The sequence below is a fragment of the Coloeus monedula genome (genome assembly GCF_965178545.1).
Source record: "Coloeus monedula genome assembly, chromosome: 5".
NCBI lineage: Eukaryota > Metazoa > Chordata > Aves > Passeriformes > Corvidae > Coloeus > Coloeus monedula.
Window position 1 is genome coordinate 56,744,395 of NC_138785.1, and position 21,539 is coordinate 56,765,933.

At 40.5% G+C, this 21,539-nt stretch overlaps 1 protein-coding gene across 1 annotated transcript; it reads right to left on the reverse strand.

The window, feature by feature from the left end:
* Positions 1-3,478: 3,478 nt before the first annotated feature.
* SLC34A2 (solute carrier family 34 member 2) lies at positions 3,479-20,990 on the reverse strand (the record flags this gene model as incomplete). Its single annotated transcript, XM_082281418.1, has 13 exons — positions 20,940-20,990; positions 15,139-15,253; positions 14,899-15,036; positions 14,300-14,428; positions 13,255-13,398; positions 12,540-12,651; positions 11,275-11,470; positions 10,459-10,554; positions 7,960-8,080; positions 7,103-7,270; positions 5,605-5,721; positions 5,392-5,516; positions 3,479-4,054 (listed from the first exon to the last, which is right to left on the reverse strand). The coding sequence occupies exons 2-13, from the start codon at positions 15,242-15,244 to the stop codon at positions 3,479-3,481; spliced, it is 2,028 nt and encodes a 675-aa protein (XP_082137544.1). The 5' UTR covers positions 15,245-15,253; positions 20,940-20,990.
* Between the last annotated feature and the right edge of the window lie 549 nt (positions 20,991-21,539).

Sequence of the window (21,539 nt, forward strand, 5' to 3'; positions counted from 1 at the left end):
CTTTAATGAATTTAAAGAGCACTTTTTATTTCTCTCTGTCTGGTTAATTTTAAACTCCATAGGTCATGAGTGATTTAAAAAAAAAGAGTAAGGTGGATATTTCTGCCAGTTACAAGCCAGACATCACTCAGGTCATGGGGTATAAGGAGCATTGTGGAGACACGCTGTTTGCCAGAGAATATAGGATGAATCTGAGCCTAGTAGAGTGATACAGATAATTTGGGGTAACTCATCATGCATCCTGCTGCCACAGTAGCATTGGCTTTGCTCTTCCATGCTTGCCTTCAGTGAGGACGGTCTGTAGCACTCTGCCAGAAAATATCTTGACCCACACAATTGCACTGAGCAATTCTTTTTCTCCATATGAAAATCTCTCATTTATATAAAAATATTGGACACACAGATGCTTTTCTTTAGTGCTCAGTGCTAAAAATCCTCCCCATTTCTTACACATTGCATCAGCTCAGGCTAGAGCTTGTCTGAATACTTATTTTTCTGCAAGATTTTCTGCAATATCTAAATAGATATTATGAAAATATATTTTTTTAAACTTCTCTTTATTTTTACATTCAATGCATGAGGACAGACAAGATGAATATTCATGACAAAATATAGACATACTGTCCTTGAAACAGTTAAAGTGTTTAAGAGTTTAAAAAAGTGTTTTAGAAACATTGTTTTCCAAAATTTCTCATTACAGAAAATTCAAATCTTTTAGAAACATTGAGTTATTGTGCATTAAGCCGTATTATGAAAGTCTATAGGTGTTTTCCGTCTTTGAGAAATCTGTCTCTGCATTACTAACAATCTTTAAGTAGCCTATTGATGGAGCCAACAGCCTCCATAATACACAGTATACACAGTTACAAACAATTGAAAAGTTATATTACAAAATATACAGTAGTTTCTTTTTACATTTTTATAGATAAACATTGCATAATTTTCAAATATGTAATATATAACACAATCATAAGCCTTTTTCTCTATAACTTATGAAAAATTCTGTACACTCAAACAATTATAAATAAAGTGTAAATATATTTTAGTAAGAGTGTGGGGGGAGTGTACCAGGATATATTGTGCTGTCAAGTATTAAACAGAATATTTGTTGGAATCTGCTTAACACAATGGCACATTATGGCCTGGAGCAAGGAGAGGAGGTCATAGGGGAGATGTTACAAAGAGGAACCATAAAGTACTGATATCTCTGACAATTATTACGCTGATTCTTTTAAAGAATTGCTTTTCCCAAAAGAATTGCTTTTCTTGATGGCTTTATTTCAAGAAGCAAAATAAGGTGCACGTTGTTTAGGAAATGACTAAAAGTAGACTAAAATGTTTCCTCTTTCAATGGGTGGTCAATGGAAACTTTAAATAACTTGAAAACAATTCTGGATATTTTTCTCATATTTTTCCCAATGAAAGAGGGCATGAGAAATGCACACTGGGATTTAAAGAAGCAGATTCAAAAAAGCATCCAGAATTGTGAGAATAAAATGAAGAAGAATTATTGAAAATATAAAAATTCCACTTTAGAAATGAGATGCTGACAAAATTCTGTTTCAACTATATGAAGGATAAGGAAAATAACTTTAAAAAGAATATTTGACATAATTCTGCTCTTTCTTATTGCACTCCAAAAGAGCAGAATTATACCAAAACTAGATATCTTTGGAAATTCACTCTGATTCTAAGCATTTTGTCACTGGCTCACAATTACAGAAACAGTCAGAATCTCAGTTTGAATGCAATTTGCAAATACATAGTTTGCCAGTTTTAATGTTAGTTTTAAAAAGTAAATTAAAACAATTTTCGCTTCTAAAATGCATGTATTTACCTGGTTGCTGAATTTAACTTACTGAATTCCAAGCTCTACAGAAAACAGCTATTCAGAAGTAGTTGTGTTCTAGCAGCACTGAGTGGCTGTGTTATGCTAAGGGTCTTCTCAGCATTTTCATTACACATTTAATTTAAAATTCAGCCACTTAAATGGGCTTTAAATGATGCTTGATTTACAATCAGCCACCTAAATTTTTTGTAACGTTAGTGATTTGACTTCAGACATTATTCCATACTCACTAACATCTAAGCTATTGAAGACCAGCAGAAGTACTGAGTGCATCTTTGAAATGATCTTTTTCTGACCTTGGAATTATGCCTTCTGTCAGCCCATGATTCAGAGCAATCTCACAAGCATTTACTAAAAAATAAATAAAGATAACATTTGAGCACAAGCAGCTTCCTACCAAGTATTGCACTACCTATGGATTTGTTAGACATTGTAGTGACTAAACTCCTTATGGATTTTATTTGGGATTTGGATTGCTACATACAATTGCCAGTAAAATTCACATTATTTCCAAGCAGGGCGGTTTGGAGCACAAAGGGGTGGTGAAAACTCCTTTCTCTCCAGTAAACGTTACCAGATGTCCTGTGCTATCCATAATCTGCTCTGCAGGCTCCCTCTGTTGTAGGTCTAAAGCCAGTCTCCACTGCTACTCTGAAAACTCCTTCTGTGGCTCAGGCAAATGGAGCCACAGCCGCACACAGATTTTCTGTCATCAGCCCAAGCTGGCACAGCTCTCTCCTCTCCTACCCTGGCCACTTGTCCTCCTTCCTGTACCATCCCATAGCTGTGGGATTGCATGATGAACAGGACTGAAGAGGACCATCTAGAGAGAGGAACGGCCGCACAATCACGTCCTCAGTCAGTCAAGAGCTTTGGTAGCCAACTGAGGTCTCCATACGGAGTGCTTAACCTTCAGCAGCCAGAGGGAGCAGCAATTACTTTTATAGTCTTTAGCCTGAGATAATAAAAGATTATAACCCCTGTCTCCACTGTCAGAGGAGACAGAGAGGGCTCCAAATGGGCTTATGTGCACCCTTATGCCAGAGTAGGACTACCAGAGATTCTGAAGGATGTCCCACCATTTCATTTTCCTTCACACACAGAATAGATTTTGTCTATTCTAGGAAAGCTACTGTTTTCCATTTTGACCATTGCAGACAGGCCAATGAAAACATTAGCATTCCTTTCCCCCCCCCCCCCCCCTTTTTTTTTTTTTATTTCCAGGGCTTTTTAGGTACTTTGAATTTCTGCTGAGTCAGTAGGTCAGAAAGGCTATTCTACAAATGCATTGTTTATTTGCTTTTTTATGTTTGAATTGATTGCCACTTCTTTCATCCCTCTCTTCATGGGACTACATCAGGATTTCTTTTGCTTGCTACTGATAACATTGGAGGAAGGTACCACACAGTAGATCCTCTGTGAGCAAATCTGTCATTAGCTTTGCAACTGAGCATAGATTTTCTAGGGACTCTGTCAAGCTTGTTTAACTCCATTCCTTGACGAGTGATGTATCACTGGCTTCAGAAACCTAACAAAATGTTCACTCTGTCCTCAGTGCAAAGTCCAAGGTGGTTTTGATGAGCCTGGCTGTCCTATGCTGTATCTCTGCTAATATGCATGGATCCAGTACTATAAAGCTGTGTTGTTTGTGCCTGTTTTGTCAACACAAGCTACAGCTGGTGCCCTTCTTCCACCTCTTTCTTCATCAGCCATTGCCATGGTGTTTTCATAAACTTCCATAGTTTTTAGCTGCTTGTCTTTGGCACCCTCCTGTTCAGCATTGACTTTGCAACACTTGCAGAAGCCACAGCAGTGTTTCCCACAAAAAGCAAGTGAAGACATAATTATATTGTCCCAGGGCTCTAGGGAGTGCATCCAGAGAGGTAGGAAATCCCAGTTTTGGAGCTTCTCAGGCAGCGAATGTGGCCGCCTTTTCTGCATAACGTTAATTACAACCACAGCAATAAAAAGAGCAAACAGGGGAAGGCAAACACCCAAAAGGACTGGCCAGCCTGCCAGTGACAGACCAAATACAAACAAAGGGAGAAGAAAGAAACAGACGAGAAGATAAAATATAGCAAACCATCTGTACTGTGCTGTTATGTTTCCCAAGGTCTTGCACATGCGGATTGGCAGGCGGGTAAAAGGTATCGGATAAAACAGAATAATCCCAGAGACATTGAAGAAAAAGTGGCACAAGGCAATCTGAAAGCAAAAACGTGAGAATTTCATTAGCTAAAATGCCTTTAGATGCTCCTATGCACATGATAATTACTTCCATCTCTCAGGAAACAGTACTGTTGTCAATAAGGTGTGGGAACCATGTGAGAATTGTTCCTTATTGGGTTCTGCATCCACAAATTTTCAATGAAAACATGGGAAGCACAAATTTGATAATGCACACAGGTTACAGAGAAATTTTTAATGGTACAAACTTCGATTTTACAAAAACTAGCTCTAAGTTTGTAGGGCACTAAGGAGATTCCTGGAGGGGGTCTTTGTCTTTGGGTCTTTATAATTCTTTGATTCACACACTTTAAATATTTGGGGTTTTTTTTAAATTAGCATTAAAAGGTGCAGACTTGCTAAATCTTAGAAGTCACTTAGAATAAGAATAATTGAACAAAACAGTACATTCCCTGCTCACCTTATCTTATTTTCATTTTGTAAGTGTTATCAGACTAAAGTAAATATGAAAGTACAGGGGTTTTTTATAAAGTGCATTATAAAACCAGCATGTTATCATGAAATCTGAGCTTTATCAAGATAGCATCTTCTCATGATTACATCTGTTCTATCATGCCTGAGGACAATAAAACGACTTCTGTAATTTTCTTGATTTATTTTAGCTAGTAAAAACATTCATCCTATTCACCAAGGAAACGTCATTATCTTTTCACTCTTTGATGTAGAGCATTCATTCAAATGTTATCTGCTGCCAGGTTCTATACTGGGTGGAAAGTGGGAGCCCAAAGCCAGGCTTCCTACTTTTCAAAGAGTTTGAGGCAAAACTGAATTCAATAAAACCCACTCAAATTACATTTACAATGAGAAAAATAGATGCCGTGATGCTCACTGCAACGTCAGGTAGATAGAGAGCTTGCCAGCTTAAGGATTGTGCAGCCTTCACTTAGGTTACAGGAGTCCCTGTACACTGCATGAACTGAGTTAGGGTCCAGAGAAGGGAGCTTACTGAAGGAAGTCAGTAACCCTCAGAGGGTTGTCAGTATGTGGGCACTGAATTCCAAGCTGCAAAGACCCCACATTCGGGTCAAGTAGCCTCCCCTGTCTCAGTTCTGAATCAATTCACTCAGATCAAGACAATTTATGACAGCAAGATTGACTATATATTGACGTTCTGAGAATGTTTAATGCAATCTTTTTGCTCTAGCAGTTGAAGTGAATGCACTGTCATTAACAGCACACACAAAGTCAGGCACAACATGAACGGCATATTTGCATCACAGCCACTTTTGTCAGGTTTTTCTTCAGAAAAGTTACAAATTCTAAATGAAGTCAAGAAAGCATTGTTTTATACTGACCTGTAATGAATATTTTAATGTACTCCCTGGACTTGCTAAAGCTGCAAGTATAGCTGTTGTGGTTGTGCCAATGTTGGCTCCTAAGGTAAGGGGATAAGAGCGCTCAATGCTTATAACGCCAATGCCTACGAGAAAAGAAACAGGATTGAGTTGGTTTCAGAATGATGGAAAAGATAAAACGTGGGGATAAAGAACACAGTATTTACAACTTACCAACAAGGGGTGTAATAGCAGATGTGAAAACAGAACTACTTTGGACAACGAAGGTCATACCAGCCCCCGCAAGCATAGCCAGGTATCCAGCAAGCCAAGTAAAAGGAAATGGAAAATCTGAAAATTAGAGGGAGAACACTGCTGTTAGCATAACAGAGTGATCTATGTTACTGCTGTGACACAGCAGTGAAGACTGTTAAGCACTTAAAATGTAGATATATTGTTTGCATACTGGGTCTCAAATGACCATTTGGGGTCAGTTCTACTCTCTGATTTATCCTCTTTGCTGTGCTCCTTCTATAGTCTTGCACCACTGGATACACTTTGAGGTGGATACTAGTCTAGGTAGACATTTGTCCTGACCAGGGTAGCATGTGTGTTGTGATACAATTAGGTACCAGAAATGTTTCCGCAGAGGTCAACACAAAAGCTTCTGGGCATCTTGAGAGCCTTGGTTTCAGCAACCAGGCACCCACTGCATGGATCAGATCTTCAGAAAGCTTTGAAGCCATCCTGAGAAAACCAAGCCTTTTGTTTGTTCTGACTTGTTTCAAGCAGATTATCTCCTAGAAATTCACTTGTTAACCCTTGCAAAAGACAGCTAATTACACTGATTAGGGAAACTGGGCACAAATGTCCCCTGTAGTCTGCATATTTATGGAGAGAGCTGAGAAGTGAGGACTTAATCAGCTGGGAAGACACAGAGGAACACAGAGGAGATCCCAAATTAAATAAGCAGTACATGTCAACTGTTTGCTTTCTACCCCTTGTTTTTAATTTGGGCAGTGTTCTTTGCCCAGGAGAAGACAGCTTGGGGACCACTTTGTTGCCTTCTGTGTTTCTGTGAACCCTCACTTCAACCACAGCCTGAGATCTGTGCCAGGATTGCTTTTCTCTGCTACAGTTTCTAATCTCTCCATTCAAGAGGGTATGAAGGAAAAGCAGCCTAGTGAAAAAAAACCCCAACATTTGCACTCATTGGATCCAGGCTGAAAGAAACACCTGGACAGCACAGGGAAAGACAGAAAAATACCACTATTCAAGGCTGCCTTATCCTACTGAAGAGAGAGTTAGGCAGTGGAACAGGACAAGATCATTAATCACTATGAACTTCTTTCAACTTACTTTAGAAGGAATACACAAGCCCTGTGCCAGAGCAGGCAATCACAATCTCAGTACTTTGATGCTATCTTTTGAGGATCGGAACACAACATTTCTAACAGCTAATCATTATACATCTAGGAACAGAGCCTGGACTTTAGTCTCTAATGCTGTTAATCTGCCACATTTCTCAATCAAGATGTTCACTAATAGATTTTTAAACTAAGGAAAAGGACATGCTTGGGAGAAAAAAATGTTGAGCAGTGTGCATGATTTTCATTCAATAGTATTTTCTTTAACTTATTCTATAATATCTTCCATAACATGAGACATCAATAAACATGCTCAGTGTCCTTGTCATTCCTGAAAACAATCCTCAGGAAAAACAGATAGTTACCAGTGTTGATTGTCTTCTTGATAACACTTGCCACTTGTCCTTTAAGCACAGAGTTTAATAGCTTAACAATCATTACCAAACAAGAGCACAGAACAAGCAGGGACAAAGCCAGAAGGATGAGCCCAATGGCAAGATCAGGCAGGTCTGAGTTTACAAAGAGGTGTTGGCCTGAAAAAGAAAAGGAAAATGAATTAGCATACCCACATTTTTGCCCAGCTCTGGTTTTCATTCACGCCCCTAAGAAAATGGGACCAAAGCACACACAGCTTGAGGGCTTGATGCAAAGAGGGAAAATGCCACCTCCCTTCCTCCCCAAAAGCCATGTCTGAGTGAGGCAGGAGGGGCGCTTCTGTGCACATGCTTATAAAATACACAGCGGGCTCCCCTATGGGCAGGCAGGAACTAGGTGACAATTTGCAACGGAGAGGAGTACAAAGGCAGGAGAAAATTTGGGGTGCTTCAAGCTGCATGGTGGGTCAACTTAGCCCAGAGGTGGCTGCATGCCTGAGAAGGGCTGCTGGATGTCCTGCAGGGCATGCATAGGGATGGAGATATCTTAGCAACCATTACAGCAAAGTAACCGTAGCTCCAAGCCATCTGAACATCGAGGGTGACATGATACTGAAGACCTCAATTACTGGTATCAGGGAGCATGGAAAGAGATCCTTCTGCAGCCAGATACCATGATGATGCTGGTAACTCCAGCTGTGCAGCTACACCAGCACTCAGGCTCCTCGGGCCATGTGTCTGTATGCAGGCGAGGGCTTCTGGATACACCTCTGAAGTGGTCTGTCAGCACTATTAGAAAGCTATATACGTTTGTAGAGATATTGCAGAGAGGTAGTTCTACTACTTACATTTACTGATATACTCTGTTTCAGTTATATTCTTGAGGGTCCATGTCTCATTTCCATCAGTCCAGCAAAAGTCAGGAGATGTGCAGTTTTCTGAAGGTGGAATTGTGACATTCTGCAGTGTCTAAAGATTGCCAGACAAAGCAAATAGTTCAGTTGTCTACAAGAGCTCATGTAGAGTTTTCGAATCTTACTACAACCAAGATTCATCAACTAAAAAGTCAAAATTGTAAGCTAGCACCACATTAATGACAAGGTAAAATTTTGCATTTGTAAAATAAATGATTGTGCTGTTACCCAAGTCAGTCAGTACAAAATTTAAAGATTAAAATATTCCCCAAATCTTCTACATCGTAATAACCATAGCACCAAGCCATTAGTAACTAAGGGCCTTAACTACTGATGACAGGTTTTGTGGAGCAAGGTTCACGTTTGGCTGCAGCTGTGGGACAGTGGCATTCCTTTTCCAGCCAGAGCCACATCTTCCTTGGTCAAAGAAAGACCTCTTTACTGACATCTCAATGCAGTTCATGGTCTGGTGAGTACTACAGGGCTGTGAGTCAGAATGCTACAACACTAATGCAGCCTCACTTGCTGGATGAGCACCAGCTGCTCAAGCTGATTTCCTGTGCATCAGTTTCCATGTCAGTAGAAACAGAAGTGCTGCTACTACTTTCGTTTTCAAAGTCCAAATGCTATCTAAGAGCTAATTACAAGCACTATGATTAGCATTACTAAATTAGTGAATTTCTGTTTATACCACAATAAAGCCTTTTTTAGAAGCTCTCCTAGCCTAGACATACTGCATTCTGACACCAGGTTCATAAATCCTTATGCTGATTAAGAAAGAGTTTGCTGACTGAGCTGTACTTCCACACGAGAGCAGCTAACAGCCAAATGGACTCTGAACCATGCTCCTGAACACGAGGTGTCTTTCCAGAGTGCTTGAGTGATTTTCTTTTGCAGAAATGGGGAAAGAGAAATCATATTTTTTTGCTGGGTACTGCATACTGACACCTGCATTTGTACTCCTCTCCAGATGATGCAGGTGGGCAAAATTGGGAATGGATCTAGTGCCCCCACATCTCCAGGGAGCACCAGGTCCGCCATCCTGTCATCCTTTATAAACACAACACAATCTTGTTTCTCACCTGCCTGAATTTTTTTCAAACATCTGAGTTTCAAAGCAGCTGCATTAGATCAAAATGTCTGTTTTGCTTTAAACATATGGGGTCTGCATGTATTTATCCCTGCCATAAGTCTATTTAATAATTTTTGCTAGAAATGAGTTTAACCCACTAGGAATGTAAATAATTTAAATTATGTTTCTTTTCCCCCACCAAGTTCAGGTCAAACTTCTGGAGGTTCCACATCTTTTTGTAATTTGACTATAAGCTTGGGCAGTAGGCACACAGCCAAAATATAGGCAAACACAGAAAAAAGTGCGTATCTAGAAATATACACGTCCCTCAGCCTACACTTTCTGTGTAGTTGCTTGTCTTGTGTAGGACTCAGGGGCCGGAGCTCTCCAGCTGAGGGTTGGGCTGTGCCTGCCGGGGCAGTGAGGGGCACCGGGGGGGCTCTGGCCGGGCTCTGGCAGCAGCGCAGCCGCCCCAGCGCGGGCTCCTCGACGTGAAACGCCCAGAGCCTCAGCGGCGTAACCTGAGCGGGTTTCGGGTGAGCACAACCCTGCTCCAGCGCTATCTCCATAGGTAGCATTTCACTTCCCACCCAGACTGTCATTCAATAGGAGCTGAGCACTTAATTTCAACCTCCATGGTGAGTCCTAAAGTATCTTCTGCCCCAGGACTTCAGGAATTATTTTTCTATACATGCCAACAAGTAGAATACTCTAATTAGAGAATCAAAGGATATTTAATGTTGTAATTGCTAGTTAGCTGAACAATGCAAACCAAACACTCAGCTCCATAGTTTACCAAAATACTCATTGGTGTTGATCTGAGCAAGAGATTTCTCCAAGCTGCAGGGCTGGTTGGGTGAAGAGCAACAGGACACAGCCCCACAGAGGCTTTCTCCAAGGGCGTTTTTCCAAGAAAGCTGCAAAGAGCCAGCTGCCACTAGATCACCCTAATACACGTAAAACTAAAGCTGATTAGATCAGTAGATAAATGGTGGTTGAAACAATATTTTCTCTGGCCTATGTTGCAGATTTTTTTCACTTTCAGAAAGTTGGTAGGAGTATCAGAGTTTAAAGCCATTTGCATTTGAAAGGAGTAGAAGACTTGGCTCCAATCCACCAGTTCTGATCGGCAAGGGTCTGCACAGTACTGAAAGCAGTCAGGTCGAGGTCACCACTGGTGACCATCCTTAGTTTAAGTGAAGCAGAAACTACATTAAATTTTTTTCATTCTTTTTCTGCTGATAAAAACCCCACCCTCATTAAAAAAATCTAATTTCACAATCCTAGGACAAGGAGCATCAGCTACAGATCAGTAATATATTTCCTGAGGTACCTGACAATTAATTTAACATGATACTCACCACATTGGTTTCAGTGACACACCAGATCTTTACCAGGCTTTTGTTTTTTGCTGATTCATCATTAGTAGCAATTGCATTTATTACTGATTTATCAAGCTTAAAAAGAAGAATAAAAAGAATTTTAAAAATGCATTATTCCAGCTTGCATCACATACTTCTGTTCAGCTCTACTCAAATAACCCCCTTTGGAAGCTCGACCATATAAAATCTGCATGACTCTAATGCTAGAACTGCTGCCCAACAGGTAGGAGGCAGGTTACTCCCAGGAAAAAGGTCCAACTCTACATGCACAAATGCTGTCTCATTCTCCCCACATCATCCACTACCCCATCTCATCCTTTCTGTTTACTCAGCTGCTCTGACACAACTGCCTAGCTGTATTTACTGTCACTTCAGGTGCTGCGTGCATCCCCCTGGCCACTAGGTGCACATGATTATGTCCCATAATTTCAGTGTCATCATCAGGTCCTATGCTGATCCTCTGGCTGTGGCAGGTTGTCTCCACTAGTACTATCTGCCAATGTCCAGGCAACAGGCATCCTTCCCATCCATCCCACATGGCTGCATTTGTCCTCACCTGCCTTCTCAGTCCTCCTAGCTAGGTCTGCCATCGCTAAGGTGAAATGTGGGGGAAATAGAAACCAGAAATACAGAGCTGGGGCTTTATGAAATGTGAATAAAAAGAATTCATCTGCTAATGAACTTTACCCCAAGGACACAGAGAAAGGAGTGGGAAGCCTTCTCATACTCAAGAGCATTTTGATTAATTGTAACTGAACCAAGTAAGCAGCTTCCTTGAAATGAGAAAGAGCTTACCTCAATGATGAGCTTTGTAAAGGGATCTGTGATAACTTTCAGTAGCTCTGGGGCATCCTCACCACTTTCAAGATGAAAGGACTCAACTATAACATTGGTGAGATGGTAGAGATAGCCAGAAATAACTTCAATAGGCAACAGGGCAAACACAGCAAGCCAGTTAAAGAAATCATGGATTGTTGCCCCAGCAAAGGCCCTGCAAGAAGAAATTTTTAAAAAAGAGTTGCTTTTAATTAAACAAAATGTGTACAACATCAATTAGATATGAAATTATAAAAGAGGGGATGAAAACTATTTCAAGGTGGGAATAATTTAATTTCTGGGGTCAAAGGAGATGGCTACTTTGTTATGGAGTGCTAAGTTGGCTCCACACTGTTGACCAACTAAAGAGCCAGACAGGTGAGTAAAACAAGAAAAACTAGAAAAAAGTGATCTTTAACATGAGGCCGCCAGGAGTACTTGTTTGAAGAAAGAAGTGGCTGTACAGCCTATATTTGTTTTGCCTCTCACCTGTTTTTGGTACATTTTTAATCCTCAGCCAATCATTGCCTCTGGGACCTGTTCTCCCTGACTCCTGGGGCAAGAGGGCTTTGCAGCTCTCCCACATGTTCCTGCAAAGTGTTGGTGTATAGCCCCCTTCCATCTTCTCCTGCAAAGCCTGAGGAGCCACAGCTCTTCCCTCAGAGGCTTTGGCTAAGAGTATTTCAATATGCCCAGTATGCCATAAATGACAAGGTAACAAAGCCTCCTATCCCTCCCAAGTTTACTGCCCATCTCCATGATCCATGAGCTCTCTCAGGGGCAATGGCAAGTGGCAGTCTAAAAGTTGATATCCAGAACACCTCATTTCTCTCCAGTTACCAGCTCTTGCTTACTGTAGACTTAAGAAGCCTTCAACATTGAAATCTCTTTTAAGGAAACCAGACTAAATTCATGTAATATTAACTTCTTGTACAGCCTTCCCATAACTAAGATATAATAAAAGGTGGGGAGTATAGTGGGAGCACTTGAAAATTTATCCTTCTGTAAGATCACTAAAAATGGTGAATTCTTACAAACCCACAAAACCTGCAAAGGAACTCGATGTGTTTTTCTTCAAGCATATGAAGCCATATACGTAGGCAGCACTATACCTTTGCCATGGCCATGCTTGTGACTTTCTTATCTAGGAAGGCTGAATGGCTGTAGTAGTGATAGGGAATATAGAAGAAGACCTAAAAAAAAGGAAGAAACAATTTTCCAGCTCTAGAATTTAAGTACAATACCTTCTAAATTCATTCCTGTCCCCGGCTTGCATAAGTGCCACAACCGTGTTTGTAACCGAGGTGCCAATGTTTGCTCCCATGATGATAGGAATAGCTGCTCTAACAGTCAGCACTGGAAAGCAGAAAACGAAACACTGAATGAAAAAGTCAGGTCATCAGCAAGCTCTATGCTTCAATGAAAATTTCTGTTACCGTCAGTGAAACCCTGACGTGCCTTGATGTCGGTGGGATTAGCTACTCCAATCCAAACATGTTTGTTTCAATCAAGCCGTCTGGGAACAGGGCACTCCCATAGTCCCCATGATCCCCACTGAAACTGTGGCCCATGGTTATTAGTTTTCTTTCCCAGGCATTTGCCTACTTAGTGCAGAATTTTGAAATTATACCACAGAAACAATGAAGTCCAGTAACTGCCTAATGTGACAAAAGTATGCAGATAATTACAAAAATCAGTCATTCAGTGCCAAGGCTTCCAAAGATTTTCACTGCAGTTGTGGTCTTACTACTATTACTGGTACTACTACTACTAATATTAATACCATTATTATTACTTTTTAAAATTTGATTTTATATCAGGGAAACAGCTGTGAAAATCTTTTCCTACAGTCTCTATTCGTATGCCCAAAGCTTCTACAATTTGAACACAAGTGGGAATGTTTGCATCTGAGACAAGGTTTATGAGTGATCTCTAGGAAGATACTGTGAGCAGACTTACATGTGGAGGACACCATGCTGACCACAATGGATGAAGAAGTACTGGAGCTCTGGACCATAACCGTCACCAGAACTCCAATCACCAATCCCGCAACAGGATTCGAGAGCACGGAATCATCTTTAAATATGTCCCCTGCTGCTTTACCTATTAAATATATATATATATATAAATATTCTCAGAGTGAGGGAAGTACAAGGTAATGTCCACAGAAACTATCAGAGTGTTTAATTAAAGATCATTCAGCCATTTAATTGATACATATACAACCATGTTTGCCATCCCAAAAAGTACAATGTAGCCCCAGGATCCAGATTCACGTCCTGGACTCTCAGCTTCTCAGCTATTAGAAAATACTTTATATTCTCTCATTTCAGTGATTATAAGCCCTGCTGAACTCTGCAGAGAAGAGCCACAGCCATGAGAGGAAAGACTGTAGGACAAAAAATCACACATACCTTGGTTTAAATTCTACTACTTGGTATTTTTGGATACTGAATTAAAGAAAATGCTTTTAATAATACTGATTAATTCTGTTCCTGTACTTTTCTGTGTTTGCAAAATACTTCCTCAGGAGCACACATATTTCTTCATAACCACTCCTGAGTCCATCACCTGAATTCAACACTTGGAGGTAAATTGTAAAAAACACATTTCAATAGTTTTCATCTTTGAAGGTTTTGGGGGACATCTCAGTGTTAGATGCTTTGATCAAGAGGACAATTTTCCTATTTCACCTTGTTGAAATGTCTTTTACATCGGTAGATTTATGCACAGATGTATTTTTGTAAACTGTCCCTAAAGTAACAGGAAGCTACTAGGAAATTGGGGCCAATAACCCCTACATCAACAGCTCTCTGGAATTTGAGACAGAAAGACCTTTTCAAACAAATGAAGGTCAATGTTCAATCAGAGCTACTTCTTCTGAATCGGTATCTCAACACATATGAAGAATGTTTTTGAAGAGTAATAGCTGTAATTAAGTGTCTCAGACAAAATTTACTGCCTTATTCATAATTTATTCTTGATATTTTAGATATTTTCATACCTCCTACCAGTTGAAAAGCAGAGCTCAATACATCCAGAGAACAGACGAACATGTAGAGTAATCCAAGTAGCATAATGAACTTCCCTATCCCATAGAGTACACGAATGATTTTTCCTTTTCTATCCAGTTCTGCAAAACAAATACATTATGTATAAAAAATCGCTTGATTTTTTCTCCGGAATACTCTAGTGCACAAGCGGAGACAGTGGAGACAAAGACAGTGATGTGGCTCCAGTGTGTGATTAAACCCAAAAGAATGTTCTTAATCACATTTTAACTGCAGAAGCAGGTATTTTGTTTACCTACTTTTACCACAAAAAAACCTTTCTGGTATGTGACAAAAGCCTTATGAAATCTGAGATTGACCCTTGGTTTTATAGTCATCCTACTGAGTAAAAAAAGACCAACAGGTGCCTGGATTTAAGACTATATTAGTGCTGGACTGTTTTCCATGTATCTCCTTGTGTTATAAGGGTAAGAAGCATGATTTCAGGATTCTTCTTAACTGACTAAATATAATATGCCCATTAAGTCTTGGAGGAAGTGAGATAAGTGATGAGAAAACAATGTAGGTAACTTATTTATGGAGAAATGGCTACCTGACCACTTGACCCCAGTGTCCTGCAGTTCCGGCAGAGCCCATGGATCATCTTCTTCTGGCCTTGTCTCATCTATCAAAGCTACTGTGGAAAATGCAGGTTGAATTTCCCCTTTATTTCCAAGTGAAGCCACATTGCCTGATGAAATAAAACATTAAAAAAATTGTTTAATTACTTACCATCTCCTCCAAGGATCCCCAAAACTTATTTACCTCTGTAACTCACGAGTGAGCACTTTACCTTTGTGATTTTCTCCTTCTTTCCCAGCCATGTTCTGGTTTTGTTTGGAAGAGTCCCCAATATAGTTATTGGTTTCAGGCTTCTCTACCTCTGGCCAGGGAGCCATGATCTGTGACTAACAAAGTAGTGTTGATTGAAATGCACATGCAGTCAAAATATTCACCTCACAAGAGTGTATGTGAGAAATATGATAAGGATTAAGTGCAAAGGAGATGAAAATGAAATAAAAGAAATTTTCCCTTGAACACAAATTTTTACTAATCTTTATGAGTTATTCCTCTAGTTGGGAAATTGATTTCTCAATTATGTTTTAAAACACAATTTATTTATTAGTGTACACAATTAAAAAATTATTTCCATCTCACATTTGTACTTTCATACACTTTCAATGGCCATGAAAGCCAAGATTCCTCTGCTTTCCAAAAGGTAGGCATTTCTTCTCTTTAATTAATTTCAATTCCTTTCAGCAAGAAGTCAGAGAACTGCTTTACTTTCTTCCACCTTCTGGATATAAGCAACTGCCTGGTAATTCAATACTTCAATACATAGATTTTTTAGCAAAAAAATTCTTCCCTAAAGCACTGCTCGGTTTGGGTCATGAATGCTAGACACAATGCCTTGTTGCCTCTACTGGTTCATTCCGTGGAAACATGAAGAGGAGAATCCTGGACAAGGCGGAGGAAGATCCCAGGGTTTCAAGCTTGCTGAGTGCCTGGGCAAGAGGACAATTAGAGACCAGTGGCCATTTGCTGGTCTGTATTTGCCTGTAACTCACAGCTGATGCTGCAAGTGAAGCTGAGCTGGCGGGAGCAAGGTCCAGCTCACCCATCTCACATAGGCTCTCTCTCTGAACCTATTCCTTCCCAACCCCTTTTGGGCACATTTGACATGCACTGTAATATTAATAAATAATAACTTTAAAAGTATGACATCACATGGCCAAATCCTGCCAGCACAGGCGCAAGCCCACATGACGGACCTAGTCCAGGCACAAGAGGAGGCCAAGCCTGGAAGAGTCCTCCCTGTTTACTTCACCAATATTGGAAGCCGGAGGGAGGGACATGAAGGAGGGGGAAGGTGACTATGGAAAGACAAGACAAATATGTACCACAGTACTTCTGCCTCTACAGACTTGGTGACCACATCCAAAAACTCAGTGGAAAGGATGGGAGAAGTAAACCCTGTCTAGGAAAGCCTCACCTTCAGGTCTGTCTTGTCCACCCTCTCTGCCACAGAAGTCAGTCAGTGCTGCAGTCAGAGCTGCCCCATAACCAGTACATCTGGCACCCATGTGTCTGAAACACTGGTCAGCACATTTGCCTCCAATGCTCCGCATAAACCAGTGCCCAACCTCCAAAAGTCAGAGTTGGTATCATGCTCCCGTAAACAAGGTTCACCAGCAGTTAGCAGTCACTCTAAGGGAGTATAATCAATCATTCATTTAATCATAATCCTTTATGTAGCTGATGGTGAAAATGTTTCGTCCCTGCCCACATCAGTAAGCCACACATCCTCCTCCTTTAACCAGGAAGGAAGAGTCACAGACAAAATCACTCGTGTCTCACTGTAACACAGGTAGGTGTTGTTTTCTGGCACTTCACAAAGAAGAGAGTATCTCCCCTTCCACATTACCAGGAAAAGTTATTCTACAATTCCATTAGCAAAATCTATGCTTTTCACATTCTTTATCTGAGGTGTAAGACTCAGAGCAGCTCCCAAGATACACAAAGATCTTAGAACAGATGAAAGAAAGTCACTCTTGCTTGTTTCAACAAGGATTTCCATTTCCTTGAAGCAAATTCTTGCATTTTCATCCATGCCAAAACAACCTCCAGCCCCACCCAGACAAAAGCACCTCCATCTTGTTAAACAAGTTTCATTTATATATGTTCAGCATTTAAAGAGCTTTTTAAAAATAACTGCTCTGCACAAGTGATTCTTAAGTGAAATGCAATCATGAAAATATACTGGAAAATTAGATGTGAAGCTGCAACTTATTCCAACCATGGAGACGCGGAATATGCTGGATGCTGCCATCCCTGGAGATGCCATCAGTGCTACAGCTCTTCTGTTACACTTAATATGGAAATGAAGGATTCAGCCTGCATGATTACAGTATGGAAACTGAGCTGATGCATTCAATGAAGAAACTGGAGCTTGAAAACTTCAGCAGACAAACAGCCTCTATGTCTCCTAAATAAACTCTCCCCATACAAGAATTCGGCAGAGCATTTTTCCATAATAAGCATCTCCCATGTTCCTGAGGTGCTCAGGATCCCACAGGTACGTCATGTATTATTATTGTTTATGCTTTATGTGATTAATCATCATAGAATGAGAGTTGATCACCTCTGTAGAGGAAGTTTTTTATAGGTATGTATATAAAGTTATTCATATGAGCCCTAGCCAACCTCTGATTTGAGAAAGTAGACCTGAATACTGGAGGCCTTTACAGCATTTGCCTTGAGCATTTGGGCTTGCAGAGGTATTACTAGAACAGCCCATGCTGTGTGAATGGTATCAAGGACTGATGCAAGCAGACCTATCTATATCCTTGAAGTGCTACCAAAGCTGTCAGCTTTCACAGATCCCAGCTCTTGTTAAGAGGAACAGCTGAGAAGATAGTCGAGAGACACCTGATACTCTCTTTATTGGAGTCCTAGCCACAGCTACTTACTGTTAATTAATCACTGTGCTATAAAGAGAATCTACATTCTATAGTTTTCCCTTTAAGAATTCTTCCATGGCCCAAATACAGACATTAACACCCTGAGAAAATGCTCAGAAGACAATCAGTGTGCCTTGGAGGAGCAGAGTACTGGGGTGGCAAAGCGACCGAATAGCTCCCTGGCAGCTCACATGCGCCCTTGGAAAGGCTGACGTCAGGTGTGGTAGAAAAGACCAACATTGCTGACGCAAGATATAAATGACAATGAAAACCCTAAGAGTGGTTTACTTTTGAGCATCAAGGACAACTACATGCAAAGGAATATATTAGAGAATGGACCAATGACAACGCACACTGCAACAACTTGCTGTGTTCAGCTGGACACCAGTCCAGATCCAAAGGCAGGATAGCCACAATTGCTGGATGAGGTGCTGGAGTGATGAGCTCTGCCCACCCCCGGGCCAGCCGTGGTGTCTCAGTGCTGTGCCTTGGCTGGCAGGACAGCCAGGGTGCCTGCACACAGGGTGAACTCATGGAGCTCATGTCAGGACACACGTTGGTGCTTTGGATATCCACCTGTTGGGAGCAGTGCTGAAACAGGACCTAATTTCCTCCTGAAAGTGGCAGGTCACAATATGCTATGCATATTGCAAAGGTCTGAAAACTAATGCCTGTGCAAGATGTAATCCAGTCCATTTCAGTGAACCTCATGGCAAATCCTCTCACACCATCCTGTGTGCTTCTTTCGTTGTGAGTATAGTCTTTCCTTGCCTTTGGAAAATGCTAGCCATGTGTGATATCCTTTCTAACTTCAAAAGAAACTGAACCTTCCTCCTCCTAAGAGTGAGATAGACAAAAAAAATCAATGGCATTCAAATTCTGAAATAAAATGTGAGAGAGAAAAACTCAGAGCCAAAGCGGGCTCCTGTGGTTTTTATATCCATACTCTCTCACTACAGCATTCCAAAGAGTTAAAGTCTCTCGGGAATTATCTGAGTAACACTAGGTGTCATGCAGTTGCCCTATATTGCATTCCTCAGTGACTCACTGGGCTGTAACAGCTTTGCCTCTGTGGCAGAGCTGCACTCTCCGTGCTTTGCAGTTTTAAATCAGAAACAGTTGTCAATGTGTTTGTTTTGCTGGACTTAACACAGAGAAAATGAACTACTACCTGTGTGTGCCTGGCTGGCATTGTTCGTACCTCTCCACCCATGACAGCTCACTGAAAGGCCACACTGTGCCTGACAGAGCTACAGAGCAGTAAGCCTTAAAGAAATCTCACTCCTGGGGAACAGACCCAGTCAAACCAAGATGAAATTAAAAGTACCGAAGAAAAAGCAGTATTTTCAAAACTAACTGATAATAACTACAACAACCACCAATGTGACCATACATGCACCTACAGGCTGCTTGAGCAGCTTCATATCAGATTTTGGGTCCAGCCAGGCTTTCCCCATTCTCTCTCTCTCTCCCTCTCCCTCCTTCTGTCTCAGCTTTTCTACAAAAATACATCACTTCTCCATCATTTACCAGAGCACTACAGTTTTTATCTTAAAAAAGGATTTATCAGCTAATCTGATATCCAAATATCTGACTTAGTAAATATGAATATTTATCACACTTAATTCATAGGAATAAATACCAAGCTACATAGCAGCCTTTCTTATATACAGTTTGAAGAAATATTGTCTTTTTTCCCTCAAAATGTACCACTTGCAACATAGAAGCGCATTCTGTAGAGACGGGAAAAGAAAGCTCCGCAGCCAGCACAAACTCATTCGGTAGCTTTACATCAGCTGATAGTTTGCCCCAGAACCTGTTGCATGTTTCTCAAAGCCCCAGGTGCAACAGCACCACTAACAACTTAAATAAACACCAGCAATGATTCAGCCTTGCTAGGAACAAGTCTTGCCTTTGCTCTGGCAGCAGCCGCTTCCTTGGGGCTTTTTCTTTGAATAAGTCAGCAGGCTTAGCCAGGATGTAAACTTTCAACTCATGCAGTAGTAAAGGCAAAAAGAGATATGTGAAAGCTACAAAAACAGAGCACTCTGCTCATTTTTTATGCCTATGGATCTGTAAGACTCATTGCTCACAAGCCTAAATCTAACACATAGCAAAACTAAAAAGAATCATAAACTAGCAAAGAGAACTAATATCTCGGTATGTGCAGAGAGAGAACAGATCCCAAAGACTGGGACTTCATGACCAAGCAAAACACTGGACACTTCCACGGAGGAGCCAGAGCCAGGAAATACCAGTGAATTGCTTGAAATGCCTAGTATTTAAATAGACCAATTACTTTTTCAGAATAAAATGACATGAAAATTAATAACCCCACCAACAAGGAAATAGAATAGAATAGGTCTACCTCATCCAAAAGACAAAATATATAGTAAAGAATAAAGAGAGGAAAAAATAATGACATTAAAAAGACTTACTGATCTAGTGGAAGAGCTGATAATAAAAGTTACTGAGAAACCAGTTGATTTCTGCCTGCTGCCACATTAGTTGAGCAAACTACATTAGACTCTAATGTATTCCTTTTACCTCCGTGTATCAAACCAAATTAGCATAAGAAAATGTTTCCATCAAGAATAGCCTGACACGGCCATCGTGAGGCACACAGGCTTTACACAAGATCTATCTAACACATGAACTGACCCTATTTCCTTCCAGTGTTTCATTAATCATATCCTAGACATTTTCCAGTATCCAATACCACTGATTACTGTGACTTAAAATCTCACTTCTTTTCAATCCAAATAATAGTTAAACCAATACTTTCTTTTGCTATAGGCAGTTTCTTTGAGGGGGCGGGGGGTGGCAGCTGCCAACAAAATACCTTATATCTTTATCATATTTCATAAAAATAAACCCAGCTAATTGTAGAAAAAAAGCACAGTTTGTTTTCAGAACTACATTTTTTTAATCCCTTCCTTAAAATATAGATGCAGTTAAAGGAAAACGAGGTGAAAATGTTAACAAGAGGATGACATTTCATATGCCACTCCAGTACCCCACATTATCTCTCTGTTGCCATTCCTTGAACTGCAAAAGCAGAGTTTTAGATTTGCAAGCTAAAAAAGTTCAAAAGAGAAGAAAAGAAAACTCAGTCTCAGTTGCTCTTACTTACCACGACTTAATTCCCAGACAATAGAGTGAACGGATCAGCTGGGCAGCCACTGAAACCTGCAATATATATAGACAGGTGTTGAGCAAAGTTTGCTTTCATCACTGCACACTAACATTCCTATTTTACAGTCCAGAGGCACTGCCTACCTGCAACTTAATGATCACAATAAAACTTTTTTTGCAAGCGTGGGCAGCAACCAGCACTGATAAAACTACAGGCTATTTCACACTTATCACATTCTAAAAAATGTCCCATCAGCATTTAAGTACAAGTTACAAATGTGTTCATGTGAGTGCTGGGGAACCGATTGTTCCAGCCTGAAAAATTGCCGTCCACCTGATCATTCAGTAATCTTTTTTCCAATAATAATTTTCCAAAAATATTTTGCACTCTCAAAAGTCTGTCAAAAGGGTGTGAAGGAGATGTAGTACTGTTATTTGTCTGTTCAGATACCTATTAATCTGCCTAAGAGCAGAAGTGAAGGAGAATCAGATAAAAAGTGGTGTAAGTAGGAAACACGTAAGAACTCCTTAGATCAGAGGATGGAGTTTCATTCTTATCAGTGCTCAGTGTTTACAATTAAGGCAAGCTCATTAGCAT